Raw genomic sequence first — 14,546 nt, forward strand, 5'->3', positions numbered from 1 at the left:
CATTTTCTGAATGTTGAGATTTAGGCCAACTTTTTCACTCTCCTCTTTTACTTTCATCAAGAGGCTTTTTAGTTCCTCTTCACTTTCTGCCATAAGGGTGGTATCATCTGCATATTTGAGGTTATTGATATTTCTCCCGGCAATCTTGATTCCAGCTTGTGTTTCTTCCAGTCCAGCATTTCTCACGATGTACTCTGCATATAAGTTAAATAAGCAGGGTGACAATATACAGCCTTGACGTACTCCTTTCCCTATTTGGAACCAGTCTGTTGTTCCATGTCCAGTTCTAATTGTTGCTTCGGCTTCCCAGGTGGGAAGAATCCCCCTGCCAAGCAGGAGACCCGGGTTAGATCCCTGGGTTGGGAAGATCCCCTGAAGGAGGGCATGACAACCCACTCCAGTATTCTTGCCTGGGAAATCCCATGGACAGAGGAGCCCAGGGGCTGCAGTCCATAGGGTCTCAAGAGTCGGACATGACTGAGCAAGTGAAGAACAACGCTTCAGATAATCACAAAGGGTCATAAAGGGCGCGCACTGTCCAGGGGTGCCTGACCCAGGCTAGGCTGTTAACTCAGGGCTGTGTCTCCTCCAAGACAGAGTGTCCTTTGCTAACTTGCCATACAGTTAACTGGGTGGTGGTTCTGAGACAGGCTGGGTGGGACCAGGGACTCTTTGCTGCAGGGCTTGCACCTGCTCAGAAGTCCCCTTGAGCAACAAAATACAAAGAAACTATAAGAGACTGAAAATAAGTGCCTGCATGCTAAGTTGGGGAAAATTATGGACTAGATACAAAAGACCAAAAACCCAGTTGTCACTTCTGAAGAGCTGGGAGCCAAAGCAAATACTGCAGATGCCCCCTTGCACACATCACCAAAGGGGTGGGCAAACTACCTAGGCCACCCCTCCAGCGCAAGCCCTGGAACACACCCCTAACAACCCTACCGTCACCCTATGTAAGGAACCAGCTCACCAAGCTGAGACCCCCCACCCCGACCTCTGCTCCCACCCCTGCACTCCTGGAGCTAGCCAGGGAGCAAGGAAACCTGTTATTTGGATTTCTTTCCTTCCTACTCTAGTGGAGGTCCCAATAAAGGCTTACTTGAACTTCCTATCTGGCATCTTATCAATTTCTGTTGCTAAGGAGGGCAAAAACCCTGGTCAGTAACAGTCCCTGCCCTGGTTGAGGCCCTAATTTAGCTAACTGTTGAGTGAAGATAATGCAACTTAACAGTACTTATTGAACACCTGCTGTGTGCCGGGCACCTTCATAAATTCTTGAAAGTGAAAGTCACTCAGTCGTGTCTGACTCTTTGCGACCCCATGGACTATACAGTCCATGGAATTCTCCAGGCCAGAATACTGGAGTGGGTAGCCTTTTGCATCTCCAAGGGAATCTTCCCAACCCAGGGTTTGAACCTAGGTCTTTTGCATTGTAGGTGGATTCTTGACCAGCTGAGCCACTATAAATTCTTAGGCTTCATCCAGTGTCAGTAAAGCTCTGGACAGTGAAAAAAACAGTAAGTAGTGCCTGTGGTGGCACTGCTGACCCAGCAAGAGGTGTAGGCAAGAGCTGCCCAAGAAACCTGCATGCCTCACTCCCCAGCTGGTGGCCAGGCCTCCAGAGGAAGCTGCTGGGCTGTGGGGGTCAGCAGCTCTTCCAGTGGTCTGTCCCTATTAGGCAAGAGCTGCCCAAGAAACCTGCATGCCTCACTCCCCAGCTGGTGGCCAGGCCTCCAGAGGAAGCTGCTGGGCTGTGGGGGTCAGCAGCTCTTCCAGTGGTCTGTCCCAGGACCCTCATTCTTCGAAGTCTGGCTCCTGAAATGTCATCCCCTCTATGTACCTTGGACAGAGCCATACAAGTTGTACCTTCTGCAGGCCAGAGGCAGGACCTCCCATGAAGTTTGCCATTTTCCCCCAGAAAACACAGGGCACATGTTGGGCTGGGAATACCTTTTATTTGGCCACATGCAGCAGGGGTAGGACCAGAGCACAGCTCTCTTTCCAGCAGGAGGGAGAGGTGGGAACGTGGGCAGACAGGGTGGGAAGGTCCTGGGAATGGTAGTTCTGAGGGTAGGGTGGGGGCCTGGAATGCTCTCCAAGCTCCAGAGAGTGTGGTCTAGGCATGGAGATAGACAGGTGGTTCTTGAAAACCCCTATCCTATTCATTCAGGGTTCACATATCCCAGTTCTCAGGGACCAGTCCTGGCACTACCCCCACTCCCACCTGCCCTGGCTTACCCTGCACAGAGTTCCAGGGGGGTCTTTTGGAGAGCCCTGCCCCCACTTAATACCTATGTGGCTTCTGGGGCTTCCCTGACAGTGAAGACCGTCTAGACCTGGCCAGGACCCCACCCACTGGGCCTATCTCAGACCAGGCCTGAGCCTCTGGGCCAAAGCCACCTCCCTGAGTAGGGGCACAGAGTCAGAGAGTTTGAAGGTGGTAGAGAAGGGGTCAGAGGATGGGCCAGCAGAACCCTCTTTCCACTCCTAGACCTGTCTGAGCTACACGGTTACCTCCCAGCATCTGTACTACATAGGGCAGTCACTGGCTTGCCGGAAGTCCTGACTGTCCCTGCTCTGAGGGCCCTGAAAGAAGACAGTGAGAAAGTGGCCCAGGGAGAGAAGGTAGACACACAGATCTGGGTTATCAGCAGAGCTTGGAGACCCTCCCTCAGAGGTGATAGGGGGAGGAGCCTGGGGGAATGACCTGTGCCTCCCTAACCTCAGGGGCCCCATCATTCAGACTGAGATCCCTGGCAGAGAACTAGCTACCCATAACATATGAAGGCTGCACAAACAAAGAGGCTCCACAAAGTGGCAATTGGGGAGCTGGGGGCAAAGATTAACTAGGAGGTCTGAGGGAGCCTGGCCTCTACCTCCCTTTCCCAAGCCCAGCCCTTCTCTGACAGCAGTTTTCCAGTTGGGATTAGGTGGCTGGGGGCTCAGGGGTGTCATGGCAGTGGGGGCCCAATGGTGATGCTACTGTTGGTGACCCTCGGGCCATACCAGCCAGCCCAGTAGTGAGTGTCCACACCGCCATGCTGAAACCAGATATAGCGGACGCCGGGCGGATAGTTGGAGAAAGTGTGGGAGACCTGGTGGGGTGGGGCAAAGGAGGAAAGGAGAGTGGTCAGGGGAGTTGACCCCGAGGGTGGCACTGCCTGAGGGGGTGATGGGGCCAGGATGGGCTGAGGCCTTAGTGCTTGACCCGGAGTCAGGAGAATAGAATTTGAGTCCTTACTCTGATTTTGGGCAGACTACCTCCCTTGTCTATGCCTCAATTTCCTCATCTGTAAAATGGAGCAAAATCTTGCCGGATCCACTCCATGGGATTATCTAAGTGCAGCTCAAAGGAACTGAAGGAAACTTTACAAGCTGCCAAAAGATGTCCAGTCATCACTGAGCACACGTGGCTATTTAAGTTAAAATTAATTAACATTAGATAAAATTAAAAATTCAGTTCCTCAGCTACACTACAAACTGGCTCTTACTAAGTTTTCAGTTGTTGCGTGTGGCTCTGGGCTATCAAACTGGACAGGGCAGACAGACCGTTTCTGTCACTGCAGAAAGTTCTTCTGGAGATCACTGGTCTAGATCAGGAGTTAGGAAACTGGTCTAGGGGCCCACTACCTGGTTTTATAAATAAAGTTTTATTGGAACACAGCCATGCCCTTTTGCTAAAGCTGCTTTCATGACAATGGCAGAGCTGATGAGCTGAGTAGTTGAGACAGAGACAGTACAGCCTGCAAAGCTTAAACTATTTGTATCTGGCCTTTTAAGAAAAAGATCACTGAACCCTGACCTAGACAATAGTTATAACTGGTAGTAATTAGTAGTAGTCAACCTTTTTGAACATATCTTTCCAAGCATCATTTCATTGAAGTCTTTTAGAGGTCAGAGCAGCCAAAGCCTAGGTCAGAAGCAGTGGAACTGGAATCTGAACCCAGGTCTGTGTGACTGCGGTCTCAGCCTTGGACAGTATGCCCCCATCCCCTTCACAACTCACACACCTCCCTTCATGACTCACACACCTCCCTCCACTTGGCATCGCTCTTCTGCTGGATCATTGCTGGGTCTGGCTGGAAGGTCCCCAGAGGTGCGTGTGCTGACGATAGGAGCTGAACACACAGCTGGTACTTGGACCCGCAGTCTGGCCTGGCTGCGAACCTGCAGGCAGTGGGAGGGCCCATTAGGGCCTTGGAGATGAGGGGCAGGGTAGGGGTGGGGCACCTGAGTGGCAGGCCCCCCCATGCCCTTGCCCCAGGCACTTACCAGTCTTTGACCTCGATATCTGGCCTTGTGGTGTCCATCAGCTCCTCCCAGTACCCTTCGGCCTTGAGATCCACCACCTGGGACTTGAGGCAGGTGCTGGGGGTAGGTGGAGGGGTGGGAGGGGCTGGGGCTCGCCACCAGGGCCCTCTAGGGCTAGGCCTGCCCTTCCCAGAGCAGGAGAGGCCTCAAGGTGCAGTGACTTGGGCTTCCCCCCCTCCCGGAGACCCCATGGATCTTACTAATAAGAAGTCACGAAGTATTTCTTGACCTGGTCATTGGGGAATTCCTTCCTCTGGTCTTTGGAGAGATCTTCCACCTTCCACTCATCACCTCCATTCACGTCCAGGCTCCAGAATTCAAATCCCTCTGGTGGGAAAGCAGAGTTCACATCAAAGGGAGGCCCCCCTAGTGGTCAGCGCCTAAGCACCCCTTGCTCCCAGCATCTCTCCCTGGATTTCAGCAGCTTCCCTCAAGCCCCCAGCTGGGGAACCCTGCACATCCGGTGTGCCAGGCACCACCATGACTGACTTCTGCTGAGAATCCCGATGGTGGGAATGACCAGATGACTTCTGTTAGGGAATGCTCTGATGCCAGGCAGATCTGGATCTAGTCCCAGCTCTACCAATACTGGACTCTGTGACCTTATGCAAGCTGCTTTCTCTCTCTGAGCCTTGGTTTCATCCTCTGTAAACGGGTCAGGAACAGAGACTGGAAAACTTTTTCCACAAAGTGTCAAGTTTTGTGGGCTACATATTGACTATCACATAAAACCTTAGAAATTCTTCTTAGCTCCTGGGCCAGATTTGGCCTATGGACTATGGTATGTCAACTGCTGGTCCAGAACATAGCTGTTGGGGAGTCAGGTGAGGAGGCATCTGAAAGCTCTGGACAGCTTTGGGTGGTTTTATTATTTCACTCCAGAATTTGACCACATAATGGAGAATGAGGTTCCTATCCCATCCCAGTGTCTAATTAATCAGTTACAACACAGCAACAGAAAGGGGGGCCTCTGGATAACCACAGAAGTCATGTTTCACCTGCTGCTGGAATGTGTTGGAAAGATTAGATCTCTCCCTCTTTCATGAGCAAAGTCACCTTTGTCCTCTGGGACACTCCTAATAGGCTTATCCTGGAGTCTGGGAACCAGGCCAAGAAAATATGGTTCTGACTTCTGGGTCTCGTGTCCTGGGCACAATTAGTCCCAACTGGCCAACATTCCTTCTCAGAAAGGTCACTGGGGAAATAACCTTAAGAGTGGAATAGGAAATGCCACTGTTGGCCTCAGTTTTCCCATCTGAAAGATGGGTGCCTAACAGCACTTACCTCTTAGGATTACTGCAAGAGGATGAAAGGCATTAAGCCCCCTAAAATGCCTGGCTGGCTCATTGTTAGAGCTTAATGAATGTTAGCTGACATCACAACAGTATGTGTGTTTGGGGGTATGTCAGATCCAGTCAGCATCCCACCTTCGGCACATGGGTTATGCAGGAGGTTCCTGTGGAGGCTGCGGAGGAAGTAGAAGACCTTCCAGTCGGCCACAGGCTGGTCCCAGTCCTCGGTGATGAAGCCCTCGCGCAGGCACTTGCGCTTCCAGAGGGTCACGAGATCGATGAGGTCACGCCAGAGGCTGCAGACCAGGCGGCAGCGCAGCAGCAGCTGGCGGGCAGGCACGTGTGTAAACAACTCGAGCAGGATGTTCTCAGGCAGCTCGTTGATGTTCCCCACCGCCATAGCTCTCCTGTGGGCATTGGCAAGCTACACTGCAGACCTGGCCCCCTCCCGAGGGCCAGGTACTCACAGCACCCTGTGGTGGAGGTTCTCCTCCCAGCTCTGCCACTGATTGTCTCAGGAAAGTCACCGGGCTTCTCTGAGCCTCAGTTTCCTGCTCTGTAAAGTGGGGCTAGGAACAGTACTTACCTCCTGGAAAGGGTTCAAGGACCTCTCTCAGGAGAAGCTCAGTAAAAGGTGAGCTCTGGTTTTTTTTTACTGGCACCTCACAATAGCCCCTAAGGGAGGCGAAGGAGGCAGAAGAGGTGGGATCTGCCCGAGGCCACACGGACAGAAGCAGCGGAAAGGAGCCTGAGCCCTTTCTGAGTCTAGAGCCAGCCTTTTTCAATAGGCCAGTCTTTCGCCTGGATATACAAACGCAAAGCCCCGCAGCCTGTCTGGCACCTTCTTCTCATTCTCTCTCCCATCCTCAAAACAGAGGAGGGGAAAGCATAATTGTCATTGTCTTCGACCGACGTCCAAAGGGCTCAAGCCACGTTTCCGAGACCACGGAGGAAATGACCTGCCTGGGTGAGACCGGAGAAGCGGTAGGCGAGGCTGAGCCGCCTTTCCTATACCCCCATCCCCATCCCCGTGGCTGGGCTCCAGGCCCAGGTGCCCTCGCGCGTCTTCGACTTCCCATCCCTCCTTGTGGCTTTCAAAGTCTAGGCTTGGACCCCTGCCCATCGATGGCGACCCCAGTTGGGTCTCTTGCCCGCGCCGCCGCCCGAGGCCGCTCCGCGCAACCCAGCCGCCTGGGCCTTGTTCGCGCTGGGCCTCTCTCGGCACACTGCGGCGGGGCCCGGAAGCACCGAGGCCCCCGACCCCCGCAACCCTCATCCTCGCCCCGGCGCTCCCCACGCCAACTCCCACCGGTTACCTGCGCTCGGCCGCCGCTATGCGATCCCGTTTGGCAGCCAGGGCTGAGCCTGCCTGGACCTGCAGTCGCGGTGGGTGGGGCCTCGCCTACGCCGCCGACCAAGCCCCGCCCCGGCCCCGCCCCCGCGGCCCGCTCCGGTCCCCGCCTCTTGGGGAGCACTAGGCTTGGGACGCCCCCCTCACTGATGTAGGAAAATTACCTGGGGTGGCGGGGGTGGGGCGGGCGGTGCCGGGAGGAGCTTCTGCCCTCTTCCTCCAACTGGCCCGCGCACCCCGCACCCTCCGCCCCTCACCGCCTCCTCCAAGCAGTCACCCCAGGAGGGCGCAGGGAGACGCCCGGAATTGGGCTCCCCCTCCTCCTACATTAAAAAACAAAAACAAAACCCGACCTTTCCGGGCCTCCTGGGTCTGCCAAGGAACCGGGAGCCTCCGGCCTCTGGTCGATCGCTCCGGACTGCAGGGCGTCCCGGCGCGGGGCCAAACGCTGGGCGGGGGCGGAGGCGGGGGCCTTTAAAAGGCTCAGTCGGCCGGGACCCGACCCAGACGCGGGCAGCGCCTGGACTCGCCGCCGCCGCCTCGGGACTCGGACAGCCCCGCAGCGCTCCGGGTCCTCCTCCTCTCGCGAACGCCCTCCGCAACGATGGACGGAGACGGTGACCCAGGTAGCCTCCGCCACCGGATCCACTCGCTCAGTCTAGGAGGGGTGACCGGGGCAGGCGGGCGAATGCTATGGAGAGGGCGCATCAGAGAGCGAGGGGGCCCCCCAGACCCAGAGCGGCAAACTTTCACCCAAGCAGAGCCCTTGAGACAGTCTCTAAGGAGCACAGCCTTCTGTCTGGTATCTTGATGTGCGGGAGGCCTTGAGAGATGACAGGCAAAGGGAGGACTCCTGGGTCCCATTTAATCCGCAGATAGCATAGGAGCACGTTCCTTCCTCCTCTTGGCTTCCTGAGGGTCTGATGACCGGGATCTGGGACCCATCTGCGATGGAAGAGGCCGCAAGCCTTTTTATTCCATCAGCTTCTTGCATTTGCCAACTCTGGGCCGTGAGTTGTCTGAATCCCCACGAATTTCTTGGGGTTACTGCCCTCTCCCCACCTTATCCAAGCCTTCCTCCTGGGATCCCTTGTCTGGAGGGGCTATCCTCATTTGGTTGGCTGGATGCCCAGTGGGCACCAGGCCAGTGGTGAGAGAGTTCAGGCGTCAGCTCTAGCTGATGCTTAGAGCCCTTTGAGACTGCCCAGTCATCTTGTCTGGCACCAAAGACCCCCTCCTCATCTCTAGGAATTCCTGCTGGGCCTGGAGGGGTTGCTTGCTGAGTCAGGGTGGGAACAAGACCTGCCCACTCCCAGATTCCCTCACCCCTTTGTCATCAGGCCCATCTGAGAGGCCATTGCTTGGGGGAGACAATGGGTAACAGTGATGCTCACTAGGGTGGCCGAGATGCCCTGCCCCACCCTCTAGCCCTGAAAATCCTACCTCCTTCAGCTCTTACTCCCAATCCATGGCCCCCTTGCCACACCTTTCATAGGACCCAGAATGGGTTCCTGCTTTTTCCCAGGGCCCAGCTATTCCCCGGACTCAAGGGCCCAATCCAAGTGAGTGAATAAGCCTCGGAGGCAGTTTCCAGGACCCAGATAACTTTCCGAAGGCAACAATGTGGGGAGTTGTATTTGCTCCAGAGAGGGTGGGGGGCCTGTAATCAGATCTGGGGCCTTGAGTGCCAGGCCTGGGGCCAGGAGAGGGGACTGGGCGAGGTGCACCTTTCTGGGGAGCATCAGGTGTCCACCAGGGCCAGGGCAGGGCAGGGCAGGGGGAGGGGTAGAGAGGTGAGGACACTGGGCCCAGCTCCCTGGAGAGCTGTGGGCAGCAGGGCAGGCAGGTGACATGGCTTCAGGGCAGGCATTTTCCTCTACGCCATCTCCACCATTCTACGGTGTGACTTGGGAGAGGCCAGTAAGCCTCTCTGGGCCTCAGTTGCCTCCTGGCCAGAGGGGTGGGTAAAGCACCATATCATAAAGATGTGGCAAAAAATAATAATAATAAAAGCTAATAATGAAGGGAACTGTGCTAATAAGATCCACTGAATAAGATATCCTGAGGACTCCCTGTGTGCTCCGGGGTCTGAAGAGGTAAACCCTGATTTGGCTCTCAGGGGTCTGACTGGGGTTTAGGGGTGGGGAATGCTGCATGTGAGGAGGTGAAGGACTGGCTGGCCAGGTCCTGGCAACCCCCAGCCTTGGGTCTGGGCCCTACCTGTTCCTCCCCTGGTGTCTGGCCTGTTTCCGCCACTGCCTTGGCTTTCTAGGGCCCAGCCCTTAGGGAACCCTCCCCACCCCTTCTTAGGTCTGAGAGCAATGGCCTCCCCCATCACTCAGAGTGGCTCCATCTCCTCCTCACTGTCTCCAGGGAAACTGGGCACACAGTATCTGCTTATTCAAGGCTCGGATGGCCCAGCTGAGGCCAGCCAGGATCCAAAAGACAGTTCAGCCCACAGCTCCTGACATGGGTCCCTCTCATAATTTAGAATGCCCTTGCCCACTCCTCAGCGGAGGTGATCATCAGTACCATTGGAATGCCTTGGTGCAGGGATTATTCCTATTTTATAGACAGGGAAGCTGAGGGCCAGGGATAGGAAAAGGAGTGAAGAAACCCTCCTTCCCAAGTACGTATTACACCTTCCTGTTTGACACACACATTGTCTTTTAAGGAGCCTCCCTCCCCCATCTGCAAGCCCCTGTTTCTTCTTCCCTTCAGGCCTCAGGTCCCTGTGTCCCCTGCCTGAATACCAGCATTGTGATCTTTGGCAAGTCATTCCACACCTCTGAGCCTGAGCATTTTCACCTGTGAAATAAAAATTATAACTCCCAACTCCACGAATTATTTTCTCAAGGCTGTGGTGGTTAAAGGCAGCTCTGGAGCTTGATGGTGTGCTCAGTTGCCTCAGTCATGTCTGATTCTTTTTGACCCCATGTGACCAGGCTCCTCCATCCATGGGATTCTTCAGGCAAGAACACTGGAGTGGGTTGCCATGCCATGCCATGGTTGTCATGCCTGACCCACAGATCGAACTCACATCTCTTGTATCTCCTGCATTGGCAGGTGGGTTCTTTTCCGAGAATCATCTCGGAAGCTCCATTGCCCGAGTTCAAATCCAGGTTCCAGTCACTCATTTGCTGTGTGATTCTGGGTGGTTTCACCTTTCAGTGCCTCAGTTTCCTTATCAACGGAATGGGATGGTAATACTGACAACCTTGAAGAGATGCTGTGATGATTTAAAGAGTAAATACAATTAAAATGTTTAGGATGAAATAGGGCCCAACTCTTGGTAGTGTTAGTCGCTCAGTCACGTCCAACTCTGCAACCCCATGGACTGTAGCCCTCAAGGCTTCTCAGTCCATGGGATTCTCCAAGCAAGAATACTGGAATAGGTAGCCATTCCTTTCTCCAGGGGATCTTCCCAACCCAGGAGTCGAATCCAGGTCTCCTGCATTGCAGGCAGATTCTTTACGGTCTAAACGATCAGGAACACCCAGCGCAATTGACAATAGCTGCTGACAGTGGGCAGGGGAGTGTGTCAGATGCCAGGCACTGGGGGTGAAGCAGTGAGTTGCCCAGATCCTGTTCTTCCCCTCATTCCCTCAGTCTAGTCCAAAGAAAGGTGTTTATAAACCATCACATTCTTGGATAAAAGCTAGAAAGGACGGAACTCCCAGTGGTGAGGTGAGAAGACTGTAATAGGGGAGGTCCAGAAGGGCTCCTTTGAGGAGGTGACTGGAGCAGAGATCTCAGAGGGCTGGCTGTTCAGAGGGATAAGGGACTTCCATGTGTCAGAAATATCATCAGTTATTGCTCTCGGCTCAGGTATGTATGTGGTGTACTGGCTGTGCAAGGGAAACAGTCCTCTGAGGCCACTCTTCAGACCTGGGCCTGGTCGGTGGCCCCGGTCCCCTGGGCTTCCTCCACAAGGCCCTACACCCGGGTCACGGAATCCGGCCCCAGTTGCGGACTGTCGGAGCGTGGGTGGAGGCGATGACCTTCACATAGAGGTTGTGGGGCGCGGCGGGGGACAGTCGTGGGGAATCTCAGCCGCACCCCCGCCCCGCCCACCCTCAGAGAGCGTGGGCCAGCCGGAGGAGGCCAGCCCGGAGGAGCAGCAGGAGGAGGCGTGCGCGGAGGAGACGAGCGGCGGGGAGGAGCGGCCCGAGGACGAGGGGGAGGAGGAGGCGGCATACCTGGACGAGCTGCCCGAGCCGCTGCTGCTGCGTGTGCTGGCCGAGCTGCCGGCCGCCCAGCTGGTGCAGGCCTGCCGCCTGGTGTGCCTGCGCTGGAAGGAGCTGGTGGACGGCGCCCCCCTGTGGCTGCTCAAGTGCCAGCAGGAGGGGCTGGTGCCCCAGGAGGGCCCCGAGGACGAGCGCGACCACTGGCAACAGTTCTACTTCCTGAGCAAGAGGCGGCGCAACCTGCTGCGCAACCCGTGTGGGGAAGGTGAGGGGTCGCGCCCTGTCACCCTGGCCTTGGGAGCTCAGCTTCCCCTTCTATACAATGGGCCGTAACAAGGCCAGCCTGCTTTGAGCGGTAGATGAGATAAAGTGCTTGGCGCTGTGCCCAGCGAAGAGTATCCCCAACACAGACTGTAGTATTATCTTTCTGTCTTGCTCCCTGGGTTAGGTTTGTGGGGGGGGGGGGTCCGCTCTCCCTGGGGGTCCTTTCATCCCCGGGAATCTGGGGCAAGACAGATCCCGCGGAAGACCCTCCGGAGAGCGTGAGGAAATCCGGGAGAAAACCAGGAAGTGTTCACCGTTTACCTCCACCACCCTCTGCCCAACGTTCAAGGACCACGTTCGCCCTCCCTCTACGATGGGGGCAAGAGCCAGTCCCCCCACACCCTCGCAGGGACGGGGTGGCCAGCGTGGGGCTGTTGTGTTCCTACAGAGGACCTGGAGGGCTGGTGCGACGTGGAGCACGGTGGGGACGGCTGGAGGGTGGAGGAGCTGCCCGGAGACTGTGGGGTGGAATTCACCCATGATGAGAGCGTCAAGAAGTACTTTGCCTCCTCCTTCGAGTAAGGAGAAGGGGGGCGGATGGGAAGGGGAGGGGAGGAGCCTCCACTCCATCCTAACCCCCAGTCTCCCAGGTGGTGTCGCAAAGCGCAGATCATTGATCTGCAGGCTGAGGGCTACTGGGAGGAGCTACTGGACACCACTCAGCCGGCCATCGTGGTGAAGGACTGGTGAGCGGCCGGCGGGCTAGGGGAGTGGGGGCGAGGGCCAACTGGAACCGGCTACCCCGCTTCAGGGACCCCTGCCTCCCAACTCTAGAGGCTGCGACAACATGGGCCACAGGTTTTCAGGAGAAGGTGGAAATCTGCCTCCCCTCTTGAGTTTTAAATGTTGACAAGCTTTTTTGGTTTTGTTTTTCAACATCCATCTGCGATCCAAACAAGAAGTTTCTCGGCAGGTTTGGTTTTGGTCCCAAGGTTCGGTCTGGCCCATCTGGGATTTAGTTCTTGGGTTCGGACCTTGAGCGAGTCATTTTCTCTCTCTGGCCTCGGTTTCCTTATCTGTAAAATGGGGTCATTGGTAGTACCGGCCGACAGGGTTAATTTCCGTTAAGAGCTGGGCCCAGAGTATCGGCTCAGCAGGGCTGAAGCCTGCCCGGGGCGCTCGCTCTCTCCCTCTGGGTAGGTACTCGGGCCGCAGAGACGCCGGCTGCCTGTACGAGCTCACGGTGAAGCTGCTGTCGGAGCACGAGGACGTGCTGGCCGAGTTCAACAGCGGGCAGGTGGCAGTGCCGGCGGACAGCGACGACGGTGGCTGGATTGAGGTGAGCTCGGAGGCCGGAGGGCGGCCGGCGGGGCCTGGACGCGAGGGGCGGGGCTTGTAGAAACCCCGCCCACGGGGCTTGTGGGCGGGGCTAGCCTGGGCTGTAGGAGAGATCCGAAGGAGGGATGCTGCGCTGAAAAGTCCAGGGGACTAGAGGAGAGTCAGGGCGCCGGGGTAGGGGTGGCTGGGGGAGGCCCCAGGGCTCTGAGTCTGACCCTCCCCTAACTCCCCACCTCTAGATCTCCCACACCTTCACCGACTATGGCCCCGGCGTCCGCTTCGTCCGCTTCGAGCACGGGGGACAGGACTGCGTCTACTGGAAGGGCTGGTTCGGGGCCCGGGTGACCAACAGCAGCGTGTGGGTGGAGCCCTGAGTGACCTGTCTTCCAGCCTCTCCTAGCTGCCTTGGAGGGGCAGAGGCCCGGGATTAGATAGGCCTTAGTAGCATCCTCACCCTCCCCACCCCCACGCACTCCTCTCGGTCCCATACTCTAAGCCCAGCCTCCACACAAGAAGAGAGAGGTTTTGTTGGTATATATTTGCATCCAGAAAATAAGATGGGTGAGAGTGTGGGTCTGCATTGGGCTGACCACTAAATCCCTTAGCACTTGTCCTCTAGCACAGTGCCTGCCACTGTGGGCGTTCAATAAATATTATTTGTCAGATGAAGGAATGAATGAACAAACGGATGAATGAACCGCCCTCCCTTCACTCAGTCTCTATCTCTTGAGGGCCTCTGTCCCAGTCTGGAAAAACACTTGGTGGGGTTCCAGCTGCTCTGGTTTCCAGGGGCCCTTGGGCGGGTGCAGAGCCAGCCGGGCCTGGACCCACGGGACAAAGCTGGGATTGTGAGGCCGAGGATGGGGAGCTGAGCCTGGCGCCTGACTGACACCCAAACTGCCCAGAAGCCAGAACAGGGCGTGTGTGGGGGCTCCCTTCCTGGCCTCTCTTGATCCCCTGCCCTGTTCCTTTCTGAAGGCAGGATGGTGAGTGAGGCAGCACCTAGTCTACGGTACCAGTTCTCTTGGACCCATGATTAGTGCTAGTGGCTCAAGGTGGGAGATTCAGGTGGGGTGGTGACCAGGTGGGAGGCTTGGTGTCCCTCTTCAGTTCATACCCACTTCATGCTGTCTTCCTTGGCCTAGTATTGGACTGGACAGGAGTCATTAGCATCTGGTCTCATGGGCCATTTTCCAAGCCCTGCCCAGAGGCTAGCCCCTGGCACTGATTCAAAGGGAGAGGTGGAGGGAAGGATGTGTACCAGGCTCTGGGCCAGGAACTCCTTTTCTGGCCTCCCCAACAGCTCTCAAACCCACGCTTCTCCCCAGGACTCTCAGCTGCTGGTCTTGATGGTGGTTGAGGGTCTTGAGAAATCTGTTCTCTCCAAAAAGATGACCAGTAAAATCTCCCTGCCCCTCCAGCTTTCCTTGATGCCACCTGCTGGTCAGTGGGCTTGCAGAGTTTAAGCAGCAGCCTGCCTGCCTTTGCTCTTTGGTTCATTTATTCACCCATGACTCCTGAAATCTCAACCTGGGGCCAAGCCTAGTGCAGGGTCCTAAGGTTACAAGGTTGAGAAAGACACTCTTTGTCCCTGGAAAAGTCAACTGCCTGGCCACATCGAGGATGGAGCATCTGGGGAAGGGCTATATCCAATCTAATGGTGGAGATATGCTCCCTGCTCTGGGAGCATCCTCAGTCAGATAGGGAAGACACATCCCTTAAAACTCCTAGTCTGAAGGTGCAGCCACAGCCCTCTGTCCCATGAGCACCCTTGGCCCTTTCTAGAGGATTTCACAGTCCAAT

At 56.1% G+C, this 14,546-nt stretch overlaps 2 protein-coding genes across 4 annotated transcripts; one reads left to right on the top strand and one right to left on the bottom strand.

Moving 5' to 3' along the window:
- Positions 1-1,935: 1,935 nt before the first annotated feature.
- Positions 1,936-7,899, bottom strand: LOC138416489 (F-box only protein 44). Of its 3 annotated transcripts, XM_069545719.1 has the most exons (7): positions 6,920-7,009; positions 6,190-6,566; positions 5,739-6,010; positions 4,512-4,638; positions 4,273-4,368; positions 4,032-4,167; positions 1,936-3,095 (listed from the first exon to the last, which is right to left on the bottom strand). In XM_069545719.1, the coding sequence occupies exons 3-7, from the start codon at positions 6,001-6,003 to the stop codon at positions 2,952-2,954; spliced, it is 768 nt and encodes a 255-aa protein (XP_069401820.1). In that variant the 5' UTR covers positions 6,004-6,010; positions 6,190-6,566; positions 6,920-7,009; the 3' UTR covers positions 1,936-2,951. The 3 variants fall into 3 exon arrangements, with proteins under 3 accessions (XP_069401820.1, XP_069401821.1, XP_069401819.1); XM_069545720.1 differs by lacking the exons at positions 6,190-6,566; positions 6,920-7,009 and adding an exon at positions 7,308-7,899; XM_069545718.1 differs by lacking the exon at positions 6,190-6,566 and having other exon boundaries at positions 6,920-7,202.
- FBXO2 (F-box protein 2) lies at positions 7,121-13,416 on the top strand. Its single transcript, XM_069545680.1, has 6 exons — positions 7,121-7,580; positions 11,035-11,406; positions 11,854-11,983; positions 12,056-12,151; positions 12,606-12,744; positions 12,983-13,416. The coding sequence occupies exons 1-6, from the start codon at positions 7,559-7,561 to the stop codon at positions 13,115-13,117; spliced, it is 894 nt and encodes a 297-aa protein (XP_069401781.1). The 5' UTR covers positions 7,121-7,558; the 3' UTR covers positions 13,118-13,416.
- The last annotated feature ends 1,130 nt before the right edge of the window (positions 13,417-14,546 follow it).

This window comes from Ovis canadensis, chromosome 12 (assembly GCF_042477335.2).
Source record: "Ovis canadensis isolate MfBH-ARS-UI-01 breed Bighorn chromosome 12, ARS-UI_OviCan_v2, whole genome shotgun sequence".
Taxonomy (NCBI): Eukaryota; Metazoa; Chordata; class Mammalia; order Artiodactyla; family Bovidae; genus Ovis; species Ovis canadensis.